Source organism: Amblyomma maculatum, chromosome 6 (assembly GCF_055883805.1).
Source record: "Amblyomma maculatum isolate TAMU_Amacu chromosome 6, ASM5588380v1, whole genome shotgun sequence".
NCBI classification, from domain to species: Eukaryota; Metazoa; Arthropoda; class Arachnida; order Ixodida; family Ixodidae; genus Amblyomma; species Amblyomma maculatum.
In genome coordinates, this window is record NC_139349.1 from 61,561,705 (window position 1) to 61,588,512 (window position 26,808).

General features: G+C 46.0%; 1 protein-coding gene and 1 long non-coding RNA gene across 7 annotated transcripts in view; one reads left to right on the forward strand and one right to left on the reverse strand.

Annotated features, from left to right (window-relative positions):
- The window catches only part of LOC146185855 (facilitated trehalose transporter Tret1-like), a 50,828-nt gene extending 24,423 nt beyond the window's left edge, over positions 1 to 26,405 (forward strand). The window contains exons 1-3 of one of the 2 annotated variants that reach the window (XM_084606769.1): positions 10,352 to 10,602; positions 18,548 to 18,796; positions 23,558 to 26,405. In XM_084606769.1, coding sequence (XP_084462895.1) covers positions 10,461 to 10,602; positions 18,548 to 18,796; positions 23,558 to 24,750 — 1,584 coding nt within the window. In that variant the 5' untranslated portion in view covers positions 10,352 to 10,460 and the 3' untranslated portion in view covers positions 24,751 to 26,405. Of the gene's footprint in view, positions 1 to 10,351; positions 10,603 to 18,547; positions 18,797 to 23,557 lie in introns of those variants that run through there. The other variant, XM_084606770.1, reaches the window with a different exon arrangement.
- LOC146185852 (uncharacterized) overlaps positions 1 to 26,808 on the reverse strand; it is a 377,146-nt gene that overhangs the window by 316,379 nt on the left and 33,959 nt on the right. Inside the window, exons 3-4 of one of the 5 annotated variants that reach the window (XR_014708043.1) lie at positions 17,380 to 17,540; positions 11,333 to 11,479 (exon numbers count right to left, since the gene is read on the reverse strand). The exons of 2 other annotated variants lie outside the window; for them this stretch is intronic. This is a non-coding gene — a long non-coding RNA (uncharacterized LOC146185852). Of the gene's footprint in view, positions 1 to 11,332; positions 11,480 to 13,303; positions 13,501 to 17,379; positions 17,541 to 26,808 lie in introns of those variants that run through there. 2 more of the 5 variants (XR_014708044.1, XR_014708042.1) reach the window with 2 other exon arrangements.

Genomic DNA, 26,808 nt, shown 5'->3' on the forward strand with positions numbered 1-26,808 from the left:
TCTCCTTTGGATAGGAGGCATTCATCACTGGAAGATAGCACTTCTCGACTGGAAGGGTGAACAAAAGAAAGCACTTCCTGCTATTTCCCGCAGGGGGACGTTTCTTTGTGTTTTTCCAGACGTTCTCTTGACAGGGCCAATTTGGCATTTGCAGGTTGTCCACAAAGCAAAACATGCTTACAAAACAGGATTCCTGGAAACAGGCTCACTTAGAGCCATTGGACCATCACCACATTTCCAAAGCACTTATTCATGCCCACAGGCGAACAATAGAGCGCGCAAATGCGGATGCTTGGTCGTAACAGCCTCCTCCCCCGCCAGAAGAGACTCGGAGGGCAGCAGTCCCAGCTGCTGCATGAAGAGACGACTTAATGGCCTGCACGTGAACGCTTGAAGCTCGCTGTTGCTTGTCGCGTTGTCTTGATTGTTGTAGGCCAAATTGCTCGAGCTGTCTGAAACTCAACCACATGTCGAAGCAAGCACTCGGCTCCCGTCTGAAGAGACCAGGTTAAAAGAAAACTGCCATTGTTGTTCGAGAAAAGCCCACTCTCAAGACGTTCAGGACCCACGTATTCCTAGAAAACCAAACGTGCTGCTTTACATAGTCACATATATTCAAGCGCACAAAAAAAAAAAAACCTGATTATCAATTTGGATACATGGTGAGGAACATCTCGGACCGCTTAGAAAGAGCGGCTAAGCGCGTCCGCATTCCCATTTAACTTCCCCTTTTTGTATCTTATTTCAAAATTGTACTGCTGTAAAATCAAGCTCCACCTAAGAAGGCGACTGTTCTTCGATGTCGCAGTTTGCAGCCAAGCCAGGGGACAATGGTCCGTCTCTACGGTGAATTTGGCCCCTCCAAGATAGCACTGCAATTTTTGAATGGCCCATACAATGCAAGCGCACTCTTTCTCTGACGCGCAATAAGCTCTCTCTCTAGAACTCAGTTTTCTGCTCAGGTAGAGCACGGGGTGCTCATTACCGTCGTCATCTCTCTGGCAGAGAACAGCACCTAACCCTCGTTCACTGGCATCACACTGGACCGTGAATTCTCGGTCATAGTCTGGAGCTCGCAATACCGGACGGCTAATCAGCACAGCCTTCAGGTTTACGAAGGAGGCTTCCTTTTGTTCGTCCCAGACTACATTTGTCGGTTCTGTCTTGCGGAGAGCGTCGGTCAGAGGGCTAGCCAAAGATGAATAGTTAGGGATGTAGTGATTGTAGTATCCCGTCAGACCCAGGAATGCTCGAATTTCCGTCTTCGTGCTCGGCCGCGGGTAGTCTGCTACCGCAGAAATCTTAATCTCGCTAGGTTTCCTGAAACCTTGACCTACATTGTGACCCAAGTAGTCCACGGTCGCCCTTGCCAGGCAACATTTCTCGGCCTTTACGGTTAGTCCAGCTTGACGCAAAAGGCTCAGTACAGCTCTTAGATGTACCATATGGTCCGCCCATGAGTCGGAAAAAACCGCAATGTCGTCTAAATAAGGCACCGCGAATGTTTCACACCCCTTTAAAACCCTATCCATGAGTCGGGAAAAACAAAATGGAGCATTTTTGAGCCCGAAACTCATCATTGTTGGCTGGTAGCTGCCCGTCGGAGTGACGAAAGCCGCGTATCTGCTGGCGCGTTCAGTGAGCGGTACTTGCCAGTATCCTCGAGTAAGGTCCAGCGTAGTCACATATGCCGCTCTACTGACCTGTTCTACTCTCTCCTCAATATTCGGAATAGGATACACTTGATCCCTGGTGAGAGAATTTAGCTTTCGGTAGTCTACCACAGGCCTAGGGTCTTTACCTGGAGCTTCTACTAAGATCATAGGCGAAGCATAATCGCTTTCCGAGGGTTTTATTACTCCCAATTCCAGCATGCGAGTTACTTCCCTATCCAGAATTTCTCTTTGCCTTGGAGAAAATCGGTAGCACCTTGATCGCACTGGCACGTCTGAAGTCAGCTCAATATCGTGCTCAGTCAAATCAGTCCTGCCTGGCCTGTCCACGAAGCAGGCCTCAAACTCTGTTATTATTTCGCCCAGATCGGACAGCTGGGATTTCTTTAGTTCTCCTCTCTGCTTCGTCTTTCTGAGAAGCTCCTGAGCGTTGCTTCCTTTTCCGCTGAGGCAAATCAAGTTGTCCCCCATCTCCTTGGGAAGGTTTAACGTTAGATTTACCACGGCTTGCTCCATAGCTAAGTCCTCTCGGGTTCCACTTAAAAGTCTCGTGAGATTACTAGACACTGGCGGCAAGATGTTACTCTCAAGAACGTCCTCATTCCGCGTCTCATCAAGCTCGCTTTTAAGTTGACTTATCTGAGATGCCTCGCTCTCAAAGTTTTCCGACCCGCTATCTTCCGCATCGACCACAGTTTTAACTGCCGTTTCTTCCGCTGTGGATTTTTCTGGAATGAGCAGTGTAGCTAGTTCTCGCGCCTTTGAACGTGTTAAGGCTGGCACAACTCTGTCTCCGAAAAGGATGCCCCTCTTTCGCAGTAGCATGTCCGATTTGTTGGAGAACAAATACGGATAGCACTTAGGAAGCTTTCCTGAAACGGCAGCCTCGGTTGTTAACTCGCCGAAAGGGCCCTCGATGACCACGTTCGCGATTGGCAAGCACACACTCTGTTCCTCCACTACCTGGCGGATCCACGCACACTGTCCTGTATAGTCGGAGGGCGACACATACGCCGGATGGACAACATCCATCGTTGCGGCCGAATCGCGCAGTACCTTGCAAGGCTTCCCGTTGACTACTAGGTCATGCAGGTAGGGTTCTAAAAGCTGCATATTTTCATCGCAGTCACTGACATACGAGAAAGCAAACTTTTCTTTCCGGCAGTTGACGGCAATGTGACCCTGCTCATTACACCTAAAGCATGTGAGCGGCTTCCTAGCCCCAAGCTTGTTCTTTGTGTTCTGCGCGTTGGTCACTTCCCCACTTTTCTCACTGCCGTCCTTTCTAGGGCGTTTGCCTGAAGAAGCCTTCCTTTCTTCGTTTGCAAATCTAGCAAAGTGCCTTTTCTGACGGTTATTTACACTGAACTTGGGATTGCGGAGCCTATCCACTGCTGGGTTGCTGAATTGTCGGCGCGAAGCGTACTCCTCAATGACTTCGGCAGCTTCAGTTGCCGACTTAATGTCGCCTCGGTCCTGTAACCAATTTCTTTCTTTTTCTGGGAGGCAGCTATAAAACTGCTCCAAAAGAATTCGCTCGACTACAGCGTCCCTATCACTGTAGGAATCAGTGTTCTTTAGCCACTCGCCCAAATTAACTCTTAAATTGTATAGGAATTCAGGGTAACTCTCGTCCCTGGACTTAGTAGCGTTCCGAAAACGTTGTCTGAACGCCTCGGCGCTAAGCCTATACTTTCTCAGAAGGCAAGCTTTGACCTTCTCGTAGTTGTCCGCGTCCTCCTTGCTTAGCCGCGCGACAACCTCCGCTGCCTCGCAGGGCAGAACCGTCAATAATCTCTGAGACCACGTGTCTCGCTGGAAGGACAGTTTTTCGCAAGTTCGCTCAAAGTTAGCCAGGTACAGACCGATATCCCCTGATATCACATATGGCTGCATGTACTTTGACATCTTGAAATCTGTCTCCTTGTTGAGAAGAGGTACCGCTAGCTGGGGACAATCGCCCGACCTCTTGCTCAACTCTAGTTCTAATTTCCGGAGCTCAATGTCTAGCTTCTTTGCCTCTCTTTCCCTCTCACGTTCGCGCTCCTTTTCCTCTTTTTCCCGCTCTTTCTGCTGTCTGAGCTGCTCCTTTTTTTGACCGATGAGGTTCCATGCTTCACTGAGCTCCTCATCATCGGTTCCCAAATCTGTGATTGCCTTTATAATCAAAGGTTTTCGTGCCAAACCACTTGTATCAATTCCCAATTCCTCACACAATTGCAACAGTTCCGGTTTCTGCAGCTTTTGTAGGTCCATGATCGCTCCGAGTGTCGGCTACTTCCAAAACAACAGTGCAAACTACCAAACCTAAAGGCGTTTCAACACTTTTTACCAGTTCTAAAATCTAACCCTGTTCTAGAACCTGGTCCACATCAGAAGAAAAGCCAAGCACTCACCCACACATGCGATCGATGTTCCGAGCTGCTCTCTTGTTGGCCGATTGTTGCGCCTGCTTGTTGCTTGAGATGCCACCTCCGATCACAAGGTGTTGTGGCTTGTAGCTTCAGATCCACCTCCAATCACCAGATGTTGTGGCTTGTAGATTCAGATCCCACCGCTGCCACCAGTTGTCGTGACGCCGGGGCTACGTCGACCCGGCCTTCACTTGGTAGCGTGCAGAGACTCGGGTTGAAGAAGGACTGAATCTTCGAAGTTGGTAAAATATGTACAAGCAGGTTTACTGGCACTTTGAGAAAACGTATTTACAAGAATATTTACATGAAAAAGAAGGGTACATCAGCAAAATGACAAGCGTTAAGAGTTCATAGCGAGAAGCGACTGGATGAGCCGTTTACCCAGGGCCCAGAGCGACATTTCGTGCTCTGCAGCGTCCTTAAAACCCCCCTATGTCCAGCCCCTCTCTGAAGATGTTGACCAACCAAATCCAGGGCACGCCCCTCAGGTATCGGCATCCAATCGAACACATCACTGCACTGATGGTCTGAAGCACTGACTGGTCCGGCATTCATTCGTTGGGCGTGATCACTTGTTGGCGGGAAAAGCTTGGGAACGGCGAGGAGAGGAGGTACATTTCTATTCTTCAGCAAAGAAACCACAGGCTGGTTCTGACAAGGGGTTTTACTTCTCAGAAACCCGAGTGCACGTGGCGCCGCATAGGGCTCCCAACATTGTCCCTTTTCGACAATTGCAAATCTTTCCTGCATTCCCGCGAAATCACTTAATGGCCGTATGAGTCATGCTCCTTTCTTGTCCTGCACGTCAGCGGACATGTCACTCTGTCGTCTCCTTTGGATAGGAGGCATTCATCACTGGAAGATAGCACTTCTCGACTGGAAGGGTGAACAAAAGAAAGCACTTCCTGCTATTTCCCGCAGGGGGACGTTTCTTTGTGTTTTTCCAGACGTTCTCTTGACAGGGCCAATTTGGCATTTGCAGGTTGTCCACAAAGCAAAACATGCTTACAAAACAGGATTCCTGGAAACAGGCTCACTTAGAGCCATTGGACCATCACCACATTTCCAAAGCACTTATTCATGCCCACAGGCGAACAATAGAGCGCGCAAATGCGGATGCTTGGTCGTAACAACGCTCTGACTGTCAAGAATTTCATCTGGAAACTGCAAGTATGCGCCCCAATTAAAAAAAGGCCGATTATAAATCCCGCGACAGCATGAAGGCAAGCCCATCTAAATAACCACCCAATGCCCTGACCTCATTATCACATCAGATCGGAGATTCCAGCGTCGCTTGCCGGAACACTGGTTAGCTTTTCTTCAGGTTTCTATACACGGAGGGGCTAAGCATGCCACTGCTTTCTTCTCAGTAAAAAAGGACCAAGACCAGCTTGAGAGCTCTTTCATAATTCGTGCTTGTATGCAACATAGCCAAAGGCATACTTTGTCATATTGGAAAGTGCGTATCCTTTCTCTTATACTGCAATGATGCAACTACCTGCATCGCATCGAACAGCGCGAGAAAATACGTGTACAAATGAAAGAACGACACAGGACAAGCGCTGACTGTCAACTAACTTTATTCGCTATGGTACACTACACTTATACGCATGAGAAAAGGAAATCGCCGAAAAGGAAAGAAAGGATTTACAAACACGCAAAAAATATAATCAATGCATATAAAAGTATACCACCATTTATTCGTCTTGTATTTAGATGTTAAATTTCATTCTCGGTTAGAAAACTGTAGCTTGCTTATAGACGTGTTCCGATGTTTTGTGACGTGAAAATATTCAACCACCTCTCGCGTTGTTTTATCGAAGTGTCTATACAGTGCTCTAGTAGTCCTGAATAATGGTTAACACCCTCTGCACGTGAGGCAGTGGGCTGCGACGCGTGAATTCTTGTCTTTCCCACTGACATTGTTGCCCTGCTCTTTAAGACGCGTGTTGAGACGTCGTCCTGTCTGTCCTCGAACTGATACACGACGTCTTTGGTGCAGTGATAATAGGCTTTCTTGCTCATGGCGTGTAGTGCAGCCGTTACGACCACCACTGTTCGGGGCTTCGAGCTTGCGATGCATGGATGGGCATATGAGTGCTTATTTTATCGGAGTAGGTAGAAACACGTCTACCTGATATCGCTTAGCCACATTCTCCAGATCATGAGAGAGGCGTTAAATATACGGGATAACCGCGAATTTCTTCGTATTCGTGTTTTGCCAGAAGGGTGCGTTTGTGTAAGTTTCTTTGGGTTAGCGCGTGCGTGTACGCTCAATAAGGTTATTTGGCACCGAAAGCAACTATTTGTTTTTCAAACACAACCGTATGAGTTGGCCTCCAGATTAGCGCATTTATTTACATATCACTACCGTTTATCCGCACATTACTATGTTGTGTCTACAGCAAGCGTATCCAGCGGCGATCTCCACGCCCGCGTCTCCAGCGCCCAGCGAGCAGCGAAGCTTAGCAGAGCCCTGGAATAGGGGCACCGACCCTGTGAGAAGACGGAAGATAGACCTTTTCTGCTATTAGCACAAGACCTTCCTAGAGAAATTAACGTATTTCCTATCCTATCCTATCCTATCCTATCCTATCCTATCCTATCCTATCCTATCCTATCCTATCCTAAGTTATTCGAGACATCTCATAGCACTTCTGACACACACTACTGGGGTGTGTGTACAGCTAAGGAAGCCCGCAAATTCCCTTGACAAAAAAGGCAACAAATAGATCCCTGTCTTTGAAGGATTAGCTGTTTAGAATGTTCGTGATGGTTCCTGCTTTTGTGTGTGTGCGCGTGTGTGTGCGCGCGCGTGTGTGTGTGTGTGTGTGTGTGTGTGTGTGTGTGTGTGTGTGTGTGTGTGTGTGTGTGTGTGTGTGTGCGTGTGTGCGTGTGTGCGTGTGTGCGTGTGTGCGTGTGTGTGCGTGTGTGCGCGTGTGCGCGTGTGCGCGTGTGCGCGTGTGCGCGTGTGCGCGTGTGCGCGTGTGCGCGCGCGTGTGTGTGTGTGTGTGTGTGTGTGTGTGTGTGTGTGTGTGTGTGTGTGTGTGTGTGTGTGTGTGTGTGTGTGTGTGTGTGTGTGTGTGTGTGTGTGTGTGTGTGTGTGTGTGTGTGTGTGTGTGTGTGTGTGTGTGTGTGTGTGTGTGTGTGTGTGTGTGTGTGTGTGTGTGTGTGTGTGTGTGTGTGTGTGTGTTCAAAGGATATAAATCGCCGAATTCGACCAAAGTTGCCAAAATACTCTGCACCATACTCTGCACAACCTCGTTATGGTGGCAGAGTTTTCGCAGGCGCAAAACATCCTCCTGGCGTGGAATGACATGGTTATTTGTATCCATCCCGCGGCCGTGCAATGCTGCACCTGGTAAAAAAAAAAAGAAAAAAGAAAAGGGAACCCACGCAGTGATTGAATTGTATATCCAGGTCTAGGTTTCGGCCCCAACCCGGTGACCAGAACCGGGAACGCGCTTCTTGACCAGAACAAGATTTGGTCACCCTGGTCACCATGGTTGCTAAGAGTATAACAGACTGAAATCCGAAGGAAGAAAGCCCCGCCGGGGTGACGCAGTGATTACGGCGCTCGACTACTGTGCCCAAGGATGCGGGATCGAATTCCGGCCTCGGCGGCCGCTTTTCCATGGAGGCGAGAAGCAAGGTGCCCGTGTGCTGTGCGATGTCAGCGCACGTTCAAAAACCCCAGCCCTCCTCTACGGCGTCTCTCACAGCCTGAGTCGCTTTGGGACGTTAAAACCCCACAAACCAAACCAAACCGAAGGAAGACAGGCGTAGCAGGCGGCGGCAGAAGGTTAGGTGGGCGGACGACATTAGGAAGTTGGCGAAGATCTGTGTATATAGCTGCCCCCGGACAGTGTCAATTGCACATATACAGAAGAGGTCGTTACCCTTCGTCCGGAGTAGATAATCATTATGTCGACGTAAGACGTACGTGCATCTTTGCACTTGTATTGAACTGAACCAAACAAATAACTGCCTTCGAAGGAAGGCAATCTCTGCATGACTCGAGCCTTTCGACTTCTCTCTAGATGATTGTATGCCTTTCGAGAAATCTGTATTCTCAAAATTCGTTGTGGCAGCTGGCGGAAAAAAAAATTCGAAGCAATCGCTTAATAAGAGCATGTACTCTAAACGCGGTTCGTCATTCTACCGCACTATAGATCGAAGAAATGGTGGTTTTAAATTCGTTCTTTGTAGTCGAAACCCTCTCGCTCAGCAGCCATTACATTATACTCAGCGTTCATTCTTGACGGGCATTCGGGCATGCAGGCCGAAATATAACGCACTATATTCTGGAAAGCTCGAATACAATACTTCTTGAGAGAGACCACGCTAAAACCTAATACTGATAGGATGCACTGGAGAGTCTCGAACAACTTGCCGGAAGCACATCATGAAAAGATGCCGCTCCTCAATGACACCGAATCACAGCAGCGGGAACTATAGGTGCCCAAGGAGAACAAAGCCATGGAGCATAGCACGTGGAGCCTACACAGCGTCATCTTATTGCGGCCACACCCGGCAGGGCGTGGTAAGGAACGTGCGAGCCAGCGCCGTAACCATAACCCGACGGCGAGCTCAATTGCTTCGCGCGTCAGCACATCGGGCCGAGTGAAACCTGCGGAGGAAGGTTACGTCACAGCTTAGCAACCGGCAGTTCGACGAAACGAGGCACCGCCGCCTGCCGTCGAGAGGAACTTGAAAACGATACACGCTGAAATCGATACCATCGACGACGCATGTGGCGCCGCTTCCTTTCGTTACATTTCAATTCGAAGACAAAAGAGAAGAGGTGAGACGATATGTGTGCAATTATGTGCGTCACAACCCGCGAGTGGATGGATCCGCAGGAGAACCTCCTCGTTAAATTCGCAACATTCGAGAGTTCCATCAGGGTCATGCTCTTTTGAGCTGAGGGAAGCGCATATGAGACGAAGCTATGCACGGATGTTCGCAAATGCAGCTGCCTCGAGTGCTTTCACGAACCCGACCGGGGAACATATTCAGCGAAGGACGGCATGAAAATATTCGTGTCGTGAACGCGGCTAACGAAGAAATGTAACGCACAACGAGTGCGTCTAAACGGCAGATGTCTTCCAAAACTGAGGCTTGAAATAAAATGCAAGACAAATTGACAGCTACAAAACTTTCAGCGAAAATCTTGTATTCTGTATCACAAATACACGAAAATATTTCCAAGGCGCTTCTGTAAACTATTATTTAGAAATTCTTACTGCTTCTGTTACGAATACGTGGCTTTTGTTTGGCAAGCAGGAAATATATTTGTGGCTGAATTAACATGCAGAGGCTGTATAAAGAAAAAACAAGCAAAACGTACCTGTCGACAAGCTTAGCACGCAAGAAATTAAACTACGTGCGAGCGCGTTGTACTTATAAAAAATGGCATTCTGAACAGTCTTTAGCACGACAACGTCATGAATACATACCATAACACACTTTTACTAACCGTTCGCTTGAAGCTAAGAACGTGGCGTTGCACTCAAGACACGGGAAAGAACGCGACACGCTTGGAATCCTGAATATAAAGATAAAACCAATGCGTTAATCACAAGAAGTAGGCGTAGCATCCCAAACAAGCGAACTGCTACAGCATTTTCGTGACCTCCGAGTTTAGAATCCCGAGAGCGGCGCGCCTTCGGACAAGAACCCTGTCAGGGTCGACGTCAGGGTCGACGCAGAAATCGTCGACCCAGCCGACACGCTGATGCCCACAGCGCGCGCGCTGGCGAGTCGAGCGTTCCGTGCCAGCGTTTCTCTTTCCCGCTCACCGTAACACGAAGCGCAGCTGCGGTTCTCCGCGAACGCCGCCTCACCTAGGCTACAGGCCTGAAGCCGCCGTTGCGCAATCCTCTCTTACGTCACAGGGAGTGGTGTGACGTGCCTCCAAGAATGGGTGCGCGAGTGGCAACGAGAAAAAGAAGGAGAGATGAAACGAGAGCAAGAGCGGACGAATGCGAGAGAGCACAAGCCCCGCTTACGCAAAGAACAGGCGCAGGCTATGTACGCATCAGCTGTTTTAAGTTTCTTGCCCCTTCCCTTGTCTCTCTCTTTTCCCACTCTCCTTTTCCATGCACGCAGCCTCCACTACGGATTACTCTCTCCTCCGCCCTCCCTTCGCACCTTCCCGCGTGCAGCTCTTCCCTTGGAGTCTTTCTCCTCTTCCGCCAAGCCTCCTTCCCTATCCCCCACCGCCTCCATCAGCGTGGTAGGAACAGCATGGGGCCCGTGCGTCAGTGTCGAGCGCGTGAGTCGCTTGGCAGGTACGCTTTCTACTTCTTCCCGCTACACAGGCTCGTGGTACCCCTTTGTTGGAAGTCGCGACGAACTATCGGCATCAGTCATGAAGAGCCGCTATTTAGACGAGCTGGCGTGCGACTGTGATCGCAGTCTATCGCTGTTAATGTCCGCCACGGATATCAAACCTACTTGGGAGGAATTCGCCGACGGAGCAACGTACAAGTCTGCGATGATCGACGTGAAAAGTTAGACATCATTCTAGTCTTACTAGACTTATAGACGGGGAACCTTATTTTCGACCCTAGTGATAGCGCGGCCACAGGTTACCAGTGTTTTTTTTTTTTTTTCCAGAGAAAAGTACCCAATATTTTATCAGGAATCAGATAATTTTACCTCGAATTTAGTCAAAATTTATTTGCCAAAATCCACTAATATTTATTTCTCTTTCTAAGTTTTTAAATGCGCCCTAATGTTTAAGATTCTCCTTTTTTTCTTAATTTTATCTTAGTTGAATTTTCTCGACAGGTTTTTCGAGCAGGTTATAGAGGTTACTGGCATGCGTATGCGTTCCCGGCAAGTCTTGTTAAGACAGCTTATTCATGCTAACACGAAATTTCCTTTCAGCCACTCTCATTTGATCACTCGTATATGAGACGTATTTTGCGGCTCACGCTTACGTTCTTTCTCTCCAGAAATGAATCATTAGAATCGTCACAGCTGAGTTAACCATCGTGTCAAGAACTCTGTTCAATAACTAAGCTTGTGCTTTGCCGTAGCACCAGTGGTTATAAAAAAAAACAAAGTTGAGACATACTGCTTACCAACTTCAGTTTGCTGTATAGCTTAAGAGGTTTAACACCCTCAAAGCGACATGGGCTAAGAGACGCCTTAGCTGAAAACGTGGCATGGCATTGCAAAATAGACCCATTAATATTTTATATAGAAACGCGTCATGTGTAGGCCTCACGACAGTACCTTGATTTAGGGTCTCTGTTGGCTTGAGCTTCAGCTCCCAGCACGGCTCATGTCTTGAACACTGCCCATTTCATCATTTTTCTGGCGTTTTAAAGGAGTCATAATCGTACAACTCGATTACTGCTTGTTTTACCTCATATCCTGCACCTGTTACCATGCAAAGAGCTTCAATTGAGATCAAAAAGTCAACCTCTCATTTCCTTACCACTGTATCATTCTCAGATAAAGACATATGGGAATCCAGGTGCGCATCGCAGGTGTTAGAGCTGTTCTGTCACTATTTGCATTTCCTCGCTTTTAAAGCTGCAGTGGTAAAGTTCATGTTACGCAGATACTGCGGCGTCGGTGTATGCGTCGGCAGTGTGAGCGAAAAATCACTAGCACGGTAGCTGAGAGCTGACATGGCAGAGCGTGGATCCTTCGATGATTTTTGCTACATGACGGGACCACATATCAGAAAGTTGCAAGGAGCTGCTCGTTTGGGTTCCTCATCTGAGATGGGAAGGTGGAATAAGAATAAACCTTCCAGTTGTTACTGAGGGCTGAGTCAGGCACGTTACTCATAAGCCACGCAGGCACGTTCATATGGCTTGGTTTAAGCGGGCAGCTATACGCTATCGCGTCATACATATCCTTAAGGGCGGAGCCTAAGTGTCCCCCATAATGTTTCTCACCCTTTATTCCCAGTCGAACAGAACAAAGTATATGACGTTTACGACTGTGATTTAAGGACTGAAGGAAAACAAACTGAAAACCATGACAGTTGCGCCGGTGGTGCCAATGCTTATCTTAACCGGGAGAATTGAAGATGTGCTGCTAATTTCATTAAACTACTGCGCATAGTGTATGTAACATAAATTAATAGCACAAATTACCGTATCAGTTCCAGAAATTTCATTTTTTTAGTGTGCATGGAAATTCTAATAAACAGCCGTTTATGCATTTCATTTCCATCTGAATGTCCAGTTAGAAAATCAGGACATGGAAGTGATGAAAAACTTTCTTACATTAAGCAAGCAAAAAGAAAGAAAACATTCTTCAACTGCCTTCTGTTTAAATATCCTACCCACTAGCTGATAAATATATATATATGTTCTCAGGCGTCGATCCCCACGTCACGCGATGTCAACTCTCAGAGTAAAAGCGTGTTCGGTACGCAATGGAAATTTATGGAAGCGAAAATATCCAGAAGGAGGTTTCGACAGGCTCTGTTCAACACGAAAGTTTATTGCGCCAAAATTGGTTGACTCCGACTCGGTACGTCTCTTTAATAGTACAAGCGAAGGTGATAAAAAAAATAACAGAAGCAGCAACCATTTCACTAGCATTCTGTTCGCCCCGAACGAGGCTACCCTCTCATGCAGGCTGCATCTTTCGCTTTTTTGCCGCACCTTTAGCTGTATCAGAGGTGGCACGTTTGGTACAACCTAACTATTCGTCCAATTACTATGAGCAATTTCATTCGCACGCGAAACGGTTAACGACGGTATTTTGGCAGATAGCCCTCCCAGACGCGCTTGCTCCCCACGCCACCCTGATAAGCTGTTGCTGAAGAGCTGTGTGGCCTGTGCGCCAATGTAGCGTGACGCTGATAGCAAAAACTGCTTCTATTTAAGTCTTTCGGAACACTTGGAAGACGTCGCAAGGACGGGGGCCTGCATAGGTATGCCAGAGAAGCTACAGGAGGAGGTTTATCGCCGGCAAACCTTTTTTTCTTCCGTCCGTGTGCAGTGAATAAAAAATTAAAGTAGTTCAAATTATTGCTTTACGTTTTCAGGTTGCTGCTACTCTATCACTACGGTTGGTACACTCGAGTGCAGGAGACTGCCATTTCTTTGTGTATTTTATTTTCACATAGGCACTCAAATAGAAGTCGATTCCTTAAACTAGGAAAGGGAAACTTTGGCGCAGTCGAATATGGCTTTTGCCATTTTTTTCGCGTGTTTTAATAAAACCGAAAAAAACATTAGTTCATCCTTTAATGTATCACTTCAACCCCACGCCACCACAGTGCATGGGTTTATTATCCGTGACGCAGGGCTGAGATTTGAAAAGGGCACCGAACTTCCTGGACAACAGCCCTGAACTGAGACAGTTACGACAGCATTCACTTCTCGCCAGCCAAAGTGGCAATGCTAAACTGAAAGAAACGCTCCACTGCATAGATGCTGAAAAGAAAGAGAGTGGCGTTTGGTTTTTCTGTGTTACGAACGTGCCAACCGGCATAAGTAGGAAAGAAAAACAGCTTTGATAATGAAGCCAACTCACAGGCAGATATTTTAGCCACAACCAGTACGTTCATTGAGAGAGTGGCTGGTTAGAAGATAGGCGATGCGTTAAGACGCAGCAGAGTCGACTTTCGTCCGCGACCGGGAGCTCCCCGGACCCATGCCGATGGAGGGAGCGAGCGCGCTAGACGCTGAGGCGCGTGGCGCCCTTCCAACTTGACTCTCTTCCAGCGAGTGGCCGGGCGCACCCACGTGCGGACGAAAGAAGGTTCCTGCCCCGAATTAAACTCTCCAGGGTCACACGGAGCCCAAGGAGCCCAGGAACACAATGCGAGAAGCTACTACGTGACCGCTTGGCTCATATCGTGCTTTTGGTTTGTGGCGTTTGTAGTTGTCACAACTGCCTCGACAACGCATCCGCTTTGGTAGAAATGAGACCGTCCCGTTCTAAACGTTAGACATCGGACTGCAGAGAAATAAAGACTTCATGATAGCTCCTTAATGACAACTCAGGTGCTACCGTGTAGTGTCACATATTACCACAAGCCATGCTAACCTGTGTAACCTGTAGACGCTTGGCTCGTACTGACACGAAAACATTGAACTCAACCCGGGCTTCGTTTCAGCACCAGCTGCGTCGCGTGCGCGCCTGACACGACAGTTGCGCAGGACCAGTAGCCTAACGTTTTCGCAAATGTTATACAAATAGCACCTAGCTTTCCCATTCTAACCATGTACCATGGGCCAGGAACACGCTGCCATCGGGGTCTCCTGACTAATCCTTCCACGAATCGATAGTGCTAAAGCTGCACTGGTTATAGATGCATTTAAGCGTTCATTGCAGCACTGCCTTAAAATCGCCTCTGTCATACAAGTTTTAATTTGCGCTACGGCACCAGTTGTCATAAAGCACATTTTTAATCCTGGCTCGTGATAAAATACAGGCTTTGCATTTTCCATGGGTTGGTTTATTTTGGCATTGAATCTAGCTGTGACAATGCTGCGAAACTACATCATTTGTAACTGCTCAACCAATAGATAGAGACCAAAAATGGGCCAAATACTTCTTTCGTGAAATATCCACAGTCATGTGAGATAACTAGAGGTGTGATTTATACAAAAATAATTTGCCCAGTTGCGTTGGATTGAATGTTGCTTTTCACCTAAACGTTCGCCTGCTGCAAACGCGCACTCTTATAATGGACAGGAAATACCCCGTTCTATCGATAACATTCGTAAGTCACACATGCGCGCTTGAGCAGTTTTCAGGCGGTTTAAAAGCGACCTAGAGTCTTCTTCCATGCATCATCTGCGGGTGGCAGAAAATGGCCGCTTTCTCAGAAATGCCAACAAAAGCACGACTTACAATAATACCCAGTGCACTACATGTCAGCTAAGGCATGTCCTTTTTCGGGTGTATCTTCTCCGGAGTAGTTTACTAGATAACTGCTGTCACACGACTAGTTTGAACTCGACAACTTCAATGATCACACTGCCCATTGTTTCCTTGATACTGACGATAGCAGTTTTTCGAACATCTGCACTTTTAGGAGCGTAAGTAGTACAGAATGTGCACACAACTTCGCACTTCGAGACGGCAAAAATGATGTAATATTTTAAAGAAAACACACATCTAAACGCCGGGCAGCAATATTTTAAGTGTAAAAGGCTCGTGCAATGCTGGCCTTAGATTGTCCTTTGTCCCCGGCATCATTAGCACGTTAAAATTCAGGGTAACCAGAGTGTTGAATGTTACAAAGGACGCTGGCAATATTCATGAGCTATGTCCACTGAGAGTGGATAGGGTGATACTGCAATAATGAGTGTAATTAAAACAAAAAGCTACAATTTAGCATGTTGATCCCTCAGTAACATACAGGAAAAGGGCCTTGAATACTGCGAGCTTAGTGTCACGCTGTATTTTAATTATATAGCATGAACCGAATGCCACCAGCGAACATCATTATGAGATTTCAGTTTAAGCCAAACACCCTAGCTTATACCTTGCTAAGCTTCCTTGTGACTCCGCAGCAAATGCCGCATTTCCGCAAATACAAGACATAAAAATAAAGGTGTGGTTATAATGAAGCACGCAGAATTTAACCTCAAAATTACACTTTCGCTTGGGCGGTATAGTCCCAGCGATTCCTTGTGATAAAACGCCACATTAGTAAATATTTTTGCTTTGCTTCGTCTTTCTTTATTTAAAGGAGCCGGGGTGTGTCATATAGCCCTGCGGATTATCCAGATAATTCCCACACTAAACTGATATTTATGGTTCATCAATATCTGTTCGTGAGCATATAAAGTCCGCCACGTCTGCGTTATTTCTGGCGCACCTCTAAGACGCCGAAAACACAATCGTTAATTGTTCTTTACATTTTATCAGTTCTCGATGGTTAGTCACAAGATATTATACCATTCCTCCACCCGTGAAATGTAAGACGACAAACAGAGTTTAATTTAGCAATGGATTGAATAACCGTAGCGTCGTATTTTACGCATCCTTGATATACAGAAGCAAAACCGCGAACTCTATACCCATCAACGTCCCCATTATCGCGCGAAGATGAGGAGAGATAATTAGCACTGTGGAAACGCCAGATATCAGCGCTGAGCGTGCATCCTCGCTGCGCCACGTTTCACTTATTGCCACTTCTGCCGCCACTATCGCATTGCGCTGCCAAGGCCTCGCGAGATCAGTTTCTGCTCCGTGGGAATTTCGCTCTTGAGTTGTGAGGTCTCATGCTTGTATTTTTCTCTTCACGTGTGCGTGTGCGCGCGCGTGCGTGCGTGTGTGTGTGTGTGTGTGTGTGTGTGTGTGTGTGTGTGTGTGTGTGTGTGTGTGTGTGTGTGTGTGTGTGTGTGTGTGTGTGTGTGTGTGTGTGTGTGTGTGTGTGTGTGTGTGTGTGTGTGTGTGTGTGTGTGTGTGTGTGTGTGTGTGTGTGTGTGTGTGTGTGTGTGTGTGTGTGTGTGTGTGTGTGTGTGTGTGTGTGTGTGTGTGTGTGTGTGTGTGTGTGTGTGTGTGTGTGTGTGTGTGTGTGTGTGTGTGTGTGTGCGTGCGTGCGTGCGTGCGTGCGTGCGTGCGTGCGTGCGTGCGTGCGTGCGTGCGTGTGGATATTTGGAGCGCTAGCGTACAGCGTATTGTGCTCGCTGGGTGGGGCCTTGTGACGCGTTGTCGGCTGTTCCACTCTCCACTGTCCTCACTGCCTTGCGGGTAAGGACGCCATTCAAAGCTTAGATGTGGGAAATTGAAGTGATTAGGCCAAGCACCGCTGTATTGAACTACTTAGAGCCTGCAGTCAGAAACTACAGTTTTGAGTGGTACTGTTCCTGGAAATACTGCGTTCTCTTCAAATAATGTGGTTTTACAGATAACGTTCGACCGGGAAAAGAATAGACGAGGTCTAGGTGGATAACGTATCTCCTCTCAACATTGCTGGTCAGCTCATATAACAAATATTGCTCAAGGTGATATCGGTGCTTTTTTAAAGAATAGTTATGCGCGAGCGCCAACGCTGACATTCAAGGAACATTGAACCTCAATGAAGAATGGCATTGTCTTCTGAGTAGCGCCGATCCTGTCCCCATACACAGCTGCGATATAGCGATTTTATACCTTTCTTGTTTTACCTTTCGTCAAATAAAGGCACCCATCCAACGCCTGTTAAATGTATAGTAGTTAGACCGCACGCCAGTTTTCATATGCCAATAAAAATTTAAGAAAAACGGTCGACAAAGGGTATGCATGATCAAACAAATTCCTGAAACTGAGAGGTTTGATATTGATGCCATAAAATTTTGAAACTCTCTACTTACATGCGATTCCAATTACGTTTTTCGGGGAACATGCTTTTGAGTGTTTGATTCAATCTTTTGCTCGCTTATTTGCATGTGGTGCTTGATCCCCTTCACGCCGTGCCAGACCTTTAAAATTATCTTTTTATCTCGTCGTCTACCCAGCTCCTTTTCGAGCTAAACTGCAGTTGGGGAGAAAAATAGTTAATAATCTGTGCAGATGGACTGATTTTCAATCCTATATACTCAGCCTCACTTTTACAAATTCCTAATAGACACTTTTCATAGTTTATCAAGTTAAACTGCCCTCATTACGCATTTCGTGGAGACACTGGCTTTCATTAAAACTGCGATGAAGAGGTGAACATATATGCAGTGAACTCCGTCGCACATGGACCTGTGAAGAGAAAAACATTACTATATTTCAACTACAAAAAAAGAAAGTACGGGAGCCAAAGGACAAAGGCGTTGTAGGCGGCACCAAGGAAAATGAATAAGGTTTCAGATAGAGCTTCGTTGGTCTTCACTGTAGAGGTGACTGAGGGTCCCCTTCAACTGGCTTATAACTTTTTCAGCTCCAATATAGGGTTACTTTTTTTTTTATTTTCCTGCTTCGCTAACAGTACTGCGTGCAACAATAAAGCGAGGCCGACGTAACATTTGAAAGCAATCCACTCTTCGTGCATTCAGCACATTACATTTCGCATGAATGGTTTAACGAATGCGCATCTTAGTAGACGTAAAACGACTATTAACATCTTATAAAATATGTGTGTTTTTACGTGTTTACTCTAGTGTCAATAAATGAGAGAGAATCGGTAACCAATTCTCAGCTTTGTACGGGTGCTGCATGGTTTGCAGATTTACTTGTAATCACTTTGAACTGTTTTTTTTTCTTTTAACTTGAGGTGGATATTAAGGTTAGCCCAGCTAAACGGTGCGTTTCGCAACCGTTGGCTGGAACACTTTTCGGTGTCCAGAGCGAAGTTTTAGTCTCATGCAACAGAGATAAGTGTCTATTTAGATCCTTCATATAGAATACGTCCTGCCCAGCGAGGTTTGGAATAATTGGCATTTTTTATTACATTCGGATAATTTCCTGTCGAAAAGAGCGGGTTGTGATTATGCACATGTCATATTCAGTCTCGCAGTTCTGTAACGACCCTCTCTTGTCATCTTTGTCGTGCAGTACCTAGTGCCTCTGATGGCGATGCGGATCTCGAGGTCACATGCACGGGTACCGAGAGGGACGCCAAGAGACGACTCTATCTGACCGTGGTGACCACGTACATGGCCTCGATATCATTCGGCTTCTCGGTCACCTACTCGTCGCCTGCACTGCCGGACATTCGAAAGACCGTCGATTTCAGTACCTCCGACAGCGGTTGGTTCGGGTCTCTGGTCACACTGGGAGCCGTAGTTGGTGGACTCGCAGGAGGTGAGTGCAGCATTCTCAAGTACGCAGTTTCGTGTGGCCTGTTCTATTTTTCCCGCCTTCTACCTAGCATGCATATTTGTGCACACGCTTTTTTACTCCACAGTGCGTAATTTGTTTCTTGATTGTGAGCTTTTCTTTTTTCTTGCTTTGTTCTTTTTTGCAGTTCTTTTTTTGTAGTTGAAATATAGCAATGCTTTTCTCTTTAGAGGTTCATGTGTACATGCGACAGAGTTGACGTTTTGAGTCTTTTTAGCGCCCTTCTAATTGATGAGTGTTGTCTAAAAAAACATCAAAAATAGCAATTCCTGACATTTGCCACTAACTCTCAATGAACAATAAGAAATAAATCTTTCCGAGGTAGATGGCGCATGCTACCATAGCAAAGATAAAAGCTTAAAAGTCTTCGCGCGCATTGATCGCTGTATCCCCTCATACTGAGTTAACAAAACCACCGCATTTTGTTGTTTCAGATAAGAATTACGCTCGAAACGTTACAAACGATGTTTGCCGTTTGTTCATGTATACATTCACCAAACAGTCCCACTGAATTAAAACCGGAAACTGAACTGATGTCTTGCATAAGTTACATAACCGCGGTGCGGCCCGTCAGCCAAGATAATGAAATGTCAAAGTTCAAATGTGCAATACCGAGAAGCGTCTTCAGGGGCATTGCCTGCAGAAGGCGAGTGCTTATACACAAAGAGAAAGTAGTCTGATCAATCGGCTCTTTGTAAAGCTAAGACGGCAGACTTATTAACCCTGATGTCGCTCTGGTAGAGAGGGTGCTTTGAGACAGAACGCCGTAACAGTTAAGAGGCGGAAAAAAATCGCTCTCTTGACGCTGAACGCAAGAGCTTGAAAGTTCACTGCCTGTGTTTTTAATGAATGCGTGTTCTTTTCCAAGCAAGCAGATCCACTTAAGCAGCGTTTATGAGAAGGGCGAGTTTGCTAATGATTTAGGGCCTATTGAAGGTTGTGTACATTATACGGAGCCCCACCTACAACATCCCTCACAACCTGAGTCGATTTGAAAATTTGGATGGTACACGCATAAATCAAACCAGACTTCATAGTACACCACAAATCACATATCCGAAAAAACTGCTATTTATTCGGAAAGAACGCGTCTACGCATAAACGTTCATGAAATTATAAATTATGGCAAACGTTGACCTTACACATGTATTCCCAGGAAAAAAATTCTTCCTTTAATGACACTGATGCGCTTTTGGCACTCTAGCTGGTCATTTTTCGCATGCAAAAACGATCCTAGGAGTTCTCGTGCTACAATTCCGCGGCATTTTTCTGAAAGTTCTACGTTGATGTAAAGGTAAAGTTGACTAATGATTAGTGATATTGAGCGGAAGTAGGGATACTGTGGCAGGTGAATTACTTGAAACCTTTCTTTTTTTTTTCTTTTGTCATCTGAAAAAATGCGTCGCCATTGCATCAATGACGCAAAGAACAAAACCCAACGCTTGAAGCAAAAACAAAATCTTATTTTTCTAGCAACACGTATACCAAACTTAATATTTGTTATGCTGCATAATTTCATGAATGTATGCACGCACATTCTTTCCGAACAAGCAGCTGTTAGAGCGGGCATTCTCTGCCTCATTGTGATGCATTGGTCTGTGCTTACCTCTAGGAAGAAGACCTTCCTAAAAGCAGAACCAATGTTTTGATCAAATGATGCAGACAATAGCAGAGGGACCGCGGGTAGCATCCAGTACATTGCAGCCCACAACTGAACTACACCTATCGCACGCGTTGTACGTGGCATTTACTCTGCCACGTGCTCTGTTTTCTGTGAGATGTCTTGCCGCGTGCTAACAAAGGACGGTCGCATAAGGAGGCACATCAGTCTGACGACCCAACCAAGCTCACAACAACGCGCTTCGCTCGACTCCCTGTCGTTGACAGCTTATAGGCTACGGCAAAAAGAATAGCAGCCGTGGTAGCTTGCAAGAAGAGCTGAAAAGAAAGGCAGCACAGAGCCTAGAGAAACGTGCCTCATTCCGGCGTGCCACGAACCGCTGTGGGGGCATTAACCTATACATGCCGAACATACATGACAGCGATGCGATGTTTTCAACGCGGGAGGTTATAGCAATAAATAAAGGAAATCCTACTTGAGTGCAAATGAAGCTTTGTGTGAAGAACAGCAGAACGCAAGTCAAGTTCGATCCCCCTGCGTGTCGACTAACATTGAGCTCCTGCTCACGATGAATATGGTCGGCTGCATTTGAATCCGCAGAAAGCCGCCCTATAGGCACCCGGCCTATACAGTGTTTTTGCTATCTCAATGTTTGCGCTGGAATCACGTTGTGGCGTACGTTGAGAAAACTGTATCGAACTGTAAGTCGCCATGTGCGTGCCTGTGCAGCAGTAAATTGCTTGCGTGCAAAACTCGTGACATTTCTTGGAGTTTGCGTCTGCGAATCTGAACGTAATAGTACTTTCTCGTGAGAGAAATCTATGACAAATGGTTATTTCAGGATTGGGAACCGCATAGACTGGAAGGCACTGTCTATCCTATGTTTCCAATATTCGGTCTTACGCCAAGTATACATGACCTCTGGCAGAAGTATACAGGCTAATAATATTTTTATTTCCTGGTCCAGCTCAGCTGTTCAGCTCATTATGCATCGAGAATTTCTGAAACCTTTTTACGACTAAAAGAAGCCACTTGCTTCCGCTTTCAAAGGCGATGAAATTGCCAAATGCTACTAGATGGGCACTAAAGTATGCAGAAACAAACCGTCCGGCCTATGCTCTTGACAAAGGCTGCGCACATCGCTTCTGAGTAAGCTTCTTAACCCTGTGACAAGCCTATGTACATAATCGTGAACAGAGCCAGCACGCACGCAGCCTTTTCTGACAGCGTGCTGCACCTTGAATTCATTTCGGTTTTTCGTAGACAGTATCGCATCCTTCTTCTCACAAATAAGGTCATTTTTACACAATGTAGCAAATGCTGTAAATAATACTTCGCGAAGCACGTAGCAGGTTAGCACATTTGTCCGCCATTGTTGTGCATACATAATTTGGCACAAGGTAGTAATCTGAAACTTTTTCTCAATTCCAAGCCTAATGCGCACCTTCATAATAGAGATACCTCCCTCGAACCTTCCCGCGTCTAGCTGTCCATTTTGTACAGCCTTGTAAAACATTAACCAGTAGTGATCATTATGACAATGGACAACTAACAAATAGAATATCAGCTTCAGGGCCCAAATATTGTACAGGTTGGAACAAAAACATTTATTTACAGTGGAAAGAACAAAACGCGTCTGGGCGAGTTCAATAATACATGTCTTCTTCAGGGGCAGCAGCCGCAATATTTTGAGCTGTTTAGCTATCTTTACGCATGCATATTGCACGACACTCTTTATAGCATTAGGTTTAAGTACCTGATTTAAGCTATTCGAGTTCTTGTCGCTTAAATCGTTCGCGACAACGTTTGCCTTTGAGCACGCGATGTAAAAATTATATCGCCACTCGGAAACAACGAAGCACTCTTCTACATTAGAAACACCTCCGCTTATGATCTTCAATGACCACTACTGTCTTGCCATAGACGGAATTTGCGCCAAAGTTTCAGCAATGTATATGTAATGCGTCCAGTCAGGAAAAATTTTTCCTTTATTGTTTTCGGCGAAATATAATGAGCCTTCTTCAGGATGCTCTTCAAAAAACAAAACAGCGATTAGTGACCTATAAAAGTCTAGAAAAGCTTATAGCTCTAAATGTGCATAAAAAGCAGCTCGGATTCATTGCTTTAATGAAGAGATGGTTTCAGTGCGCACTGTCTTTGGTTGATTCTGTACTCCTCCGTAGATGTCTTGCTTTTCGCTCTTTTTTTTTTTTTAGACGACACTCATTTCGCGGGTCAGCCCCTAATCACCAAACTTACCCGTCTCTGACGAAGCAACAGGGGTCAGCACCTCAGCACCTAAAGAAACCTTTTTGAAAGTACATGCCTAGGACAAGGAAAATTAAAGCAAGACGAATTCCCCGGTAGCGTAAGATTAAAATACTAATCATGGCGAGATTATGCGACTTTTATGTGAAGATGTTCTGAAGCTGAGCCTGCTGCGGTCATACAACAAACGAGCACGCAACCAGGTACATGACTCTTCAGCGGCGGTATCTATAGCGCAGAGCTCCTTCCCGCTAACCGAGGGAAAAGTGGAATAACTTCCAGACTTGTATTAGCTTGTATAGGAATGTCTCGATAGCTCGGTTAAATTTTAAATTATGTTCACCTAGATGACAAAATATTTCATAACGTAGAGCGCGCCTTTGCTTCCACTGTTGGAAGTACACTGCTAGCATATAGCTTTTTTTTTTTTTCAAATGCAAACGCCGACCAAGTTTCTTGTTTACGGCACTGTGAGCAAGTCTATTGATAAATACATATGGTAAAAGCGAGGGGATGCATTTTCTAGCCATCACAGTACATATCTTAAGTTTAAAATAAAATTTGTTCTAGAGCCAGTGGCTGTGTTACTGTGAAGAAAGGAAACGAATAACATGATATAAAGATGTTGGAACTTGAACCTTTGACAAGAAACATTAATCACACCTGGTGGAATAATATGAATTAAACTACAAATTAATAGATCCTGTATTATTAATTTTTCCTCTGAACTACGACCTTCAGAGCGCATTTTGAGTTACGCCGTTACAGCAGAAATATGTAACTCTGAAAATTATAAAACTGTTTTTAATGCACTCTTTTTTATTCTTGGAACGCAGGTCAGCTGGTCAACTTGATCGGTCGCCGTGCCACACTGTTCACCGCCGCCGGCTGGTTTATGGCCGGATGGCTCTGCATCATCTTCGCACCTTCCACGGCGCTGCTTTTTGTGGGTCGCGTACTGACAGGCATTGGCGTCGGCATAACGGCCCTTACAGTCGCTGTCTTCATCTCCGAGATCAGTCCCTCGAACATCCGTGGCCTGCTTAACACGGGCGCCAACGCAATCCTGTGCGTAGGCATCCTAATCACTTTCTTCCTGGGCAAGTTCCTAACCTACCGCTGGCTGGCCGCCGTCTGCCTCGTGCCCAGCGCCCTCATGGCCGTCGCGCTCTTTTGGGTGCATGAGTCGCCTCGATGGCTGCTCCAGAAGGGACGCAGGAAGGCTGCCATTGCGGCCCTCCACTTTTACCAGGGACCCAAGATTGCCGAGCAGCTGGATGCCCTCGACGCAAGTTTGTCCAATGTGCAACCATTCTCACTGAGAGACATGACCATGCCGTACATCTACAAGCCTTTCTTCTGCACGCTTCTGCCAATGTTCATGCAGCAGGCATCCGCTGTATGCGTCATTCTGTTCTACGCGCAAGACATCTTCAAAGACGCTGGAACGTCCATCTCGGCGGACGACTGTACTATCATTGTTGGTGCGCTCCAGGTAGTCGTACTCTTCATCGCTACGGTTCTGACCGACCGGCTTGGCCGGAAGCTACTGCTCATCGTCTCTGCTGCAGGATCCAGCGCTAGTCTTGCACTTCTGGGGATCTCGTTTCATCTGAAGGCTACTAGAGGTCAAGAGTTCCTAGACTCGTACGGCTGGCTACCTCTTGTAGCTATTGGTATTTACTTCATCGTATACGCAATCGGTCTGGGCCCGCTGCCATGGGTTTTGCTGGGAGAGATGATTCCACTCCGTGCCAGAGGCTTTGCTACGGGCGTCTGCACAGCGTTTTTGTTCGGTCTCGCCTTCTTAGTGACCAAGGAATATGACGACCTGCAGATTCTTATAACGCCCGCAGGCACTTACTGGATGTTCGCCATTCTGCTCGCTGGGTCTCTTGTTTTGTTCATCACGTTCGTCCCCGAAACAAAAGGAAAAAGTCTAGAAGAGATAGAGCTCTTGTTTGGCAAGTCAGACTCATCGGCCTGCTTAGAAGCCATGGACAAGGACGTCGAAATGACAGCAAAATGAAGAAAAAAAGCTCACCTGCCATTCAGACCGATGTTCAAAGTGACATTCCTACGAACATTATACGCGCAATCAAACTGTGCTACGGTGCCATCGTGTCCCAGCCCTCTGGCCGACTTTTGTTGTAGTTATTGTTGTTTTTGTTGTCATTCCTGAAGTGGCGAATTCCGGTTATTGTAAAAGCATCTAGACACCTTTGCCTTTCAGACTGTCATGTCATAGTGAGGTGTTTCATTATAAGCGCGTTTTAGCGCTCGCTGCCATTTCGAAGCACCATTGCCTCGTCTAGAAGTCTAACTCGCCAGAACGGGTTCGCCACGGCACGCATGAAATGTGCACAAAATACCATGCCATGTGATGACAAAATACCATGCCAGGTGCAGCGTTATTTATTTATTTTGTTAGCGTTTTAGCTGAATAAGATAAGCTTGTGTCGATTACTCAAGAGGCAGCTGCTTTTTTTACATAATAAGCCAGAGTATTTAAGTGCTGGGGTTCGTATATAATTTGTGGAAAAGCGCTCTGAAGGAACTACCTTTTGGAACAAGCAGGCTGTGTTTTGGAAGTCTACGACTGATGCCTGTCAGTCCCGCCGCGGTCGTTACAGTGGAACGCATTTCGCTACTCGAAGAGTGCTTGTTTACTATACTTCAGTGCCTTAAGAACACGATATAAATAATTAAATATGTCGTCCATGAGGCTCAGATCCAGGTTTTGGAACATTGTAAATATTTCATCTATTATCACTGAACTAAACCATGCTATATTTTCCTATCCTGGAGGACACTATTGATAACATCGGCGCCACTGTACTTTATGGCTTCAGTGCTTCACATTGAAGCACTGTTTAGTACTAGCATAGAAATGTCGTTCGGTTCTATCCTGTCCTTGCCCTGCCATCCATGGAATTTTTTGACCAGTGTAAGCTACAGTGGAAGCTATTAAGACAATCGCTATTTTATCGTTTAAGTGATCTGATCATATAAGTCTTATTCCTTTCCAACAGGCGCGTTTTCTAGTAATAGTTTTTCTAAGGGCGGAATAGGAACAAGACAAGCGATGACGTTTACATGCGGTTAGTAGTTTTTCTAAGGGCGGAATAGGAAGCAAGACAAGAGATGTCGTTTACATGCGGTTATTTACCAGAATAGTACCGACGCAAACTGTTCTTCTTTATTATTATTTTACTAAATGGTTTAGTTTTTCCGACGCCCTTTGAGGTACAATGCATTCGCATATGTATAAGGAATACAAAGCTAGTATAAGTTATTGCTACTATTGTAGGATGCAAAAATAATCAATGGACTCAATGACTGTAAGCTTCAGCAGGGTTTTAAGGCACCATATTATAAATTTACAGAAAGTACTTACATGCAACACATAAGAAGCATACGTTTGTTTAGCATTTCTTTCGAGGCACGGGCGTTTTATCATGAACGACTACCTGATTTAAAAGCCAGAATACTATTAGTTTTGTAATGAGTACTTTTAATGCGTGCATGTACCATACAGTGCTGGCCGTCAAGTGTGACGAAACCTGTGTTAGGCGGTAGTTTTTATTCCATTTACTCCCCTACACACTGTAGGCTGTTGGTAGTTCCTGCGCCGTCGTGACTTGAATTTTGTTTTGAATAAAAAGAGTTTTATTTTTGTACAAAGCTCATTTTGTTTAGTTTTCTATTGTGTCGATGCTTTCATGCTAGTTTGCTACATTTGTCACTAGGGCTGGGGTTTGGGAAGTGAACCTCCTTCTTAATACCGGCGATATCATCAACAGCTCAAAAAACAGATGCTTAATCAAGAAAGACGACGGCGCTGCTTTCCGTAAGTCACTAAAATACCAAGACAAAGTCTGGCGGCCTCTGTCCATGTTGCACTGCGGTTTAAAACCAAGTGCTGTAGCTCGCTTTTGTTTCATTTCAATCTGCCTTCTTTCCGTGGAGCTTAAAAAGGTAATTAAGCACTTTACTCAACTAGAAAGAAGCCCACTACTTACTTCAACACATATCTCGCAATCCGTACTGACATCACACTAAAACATAAGAATTTTGTCCTTGGCTT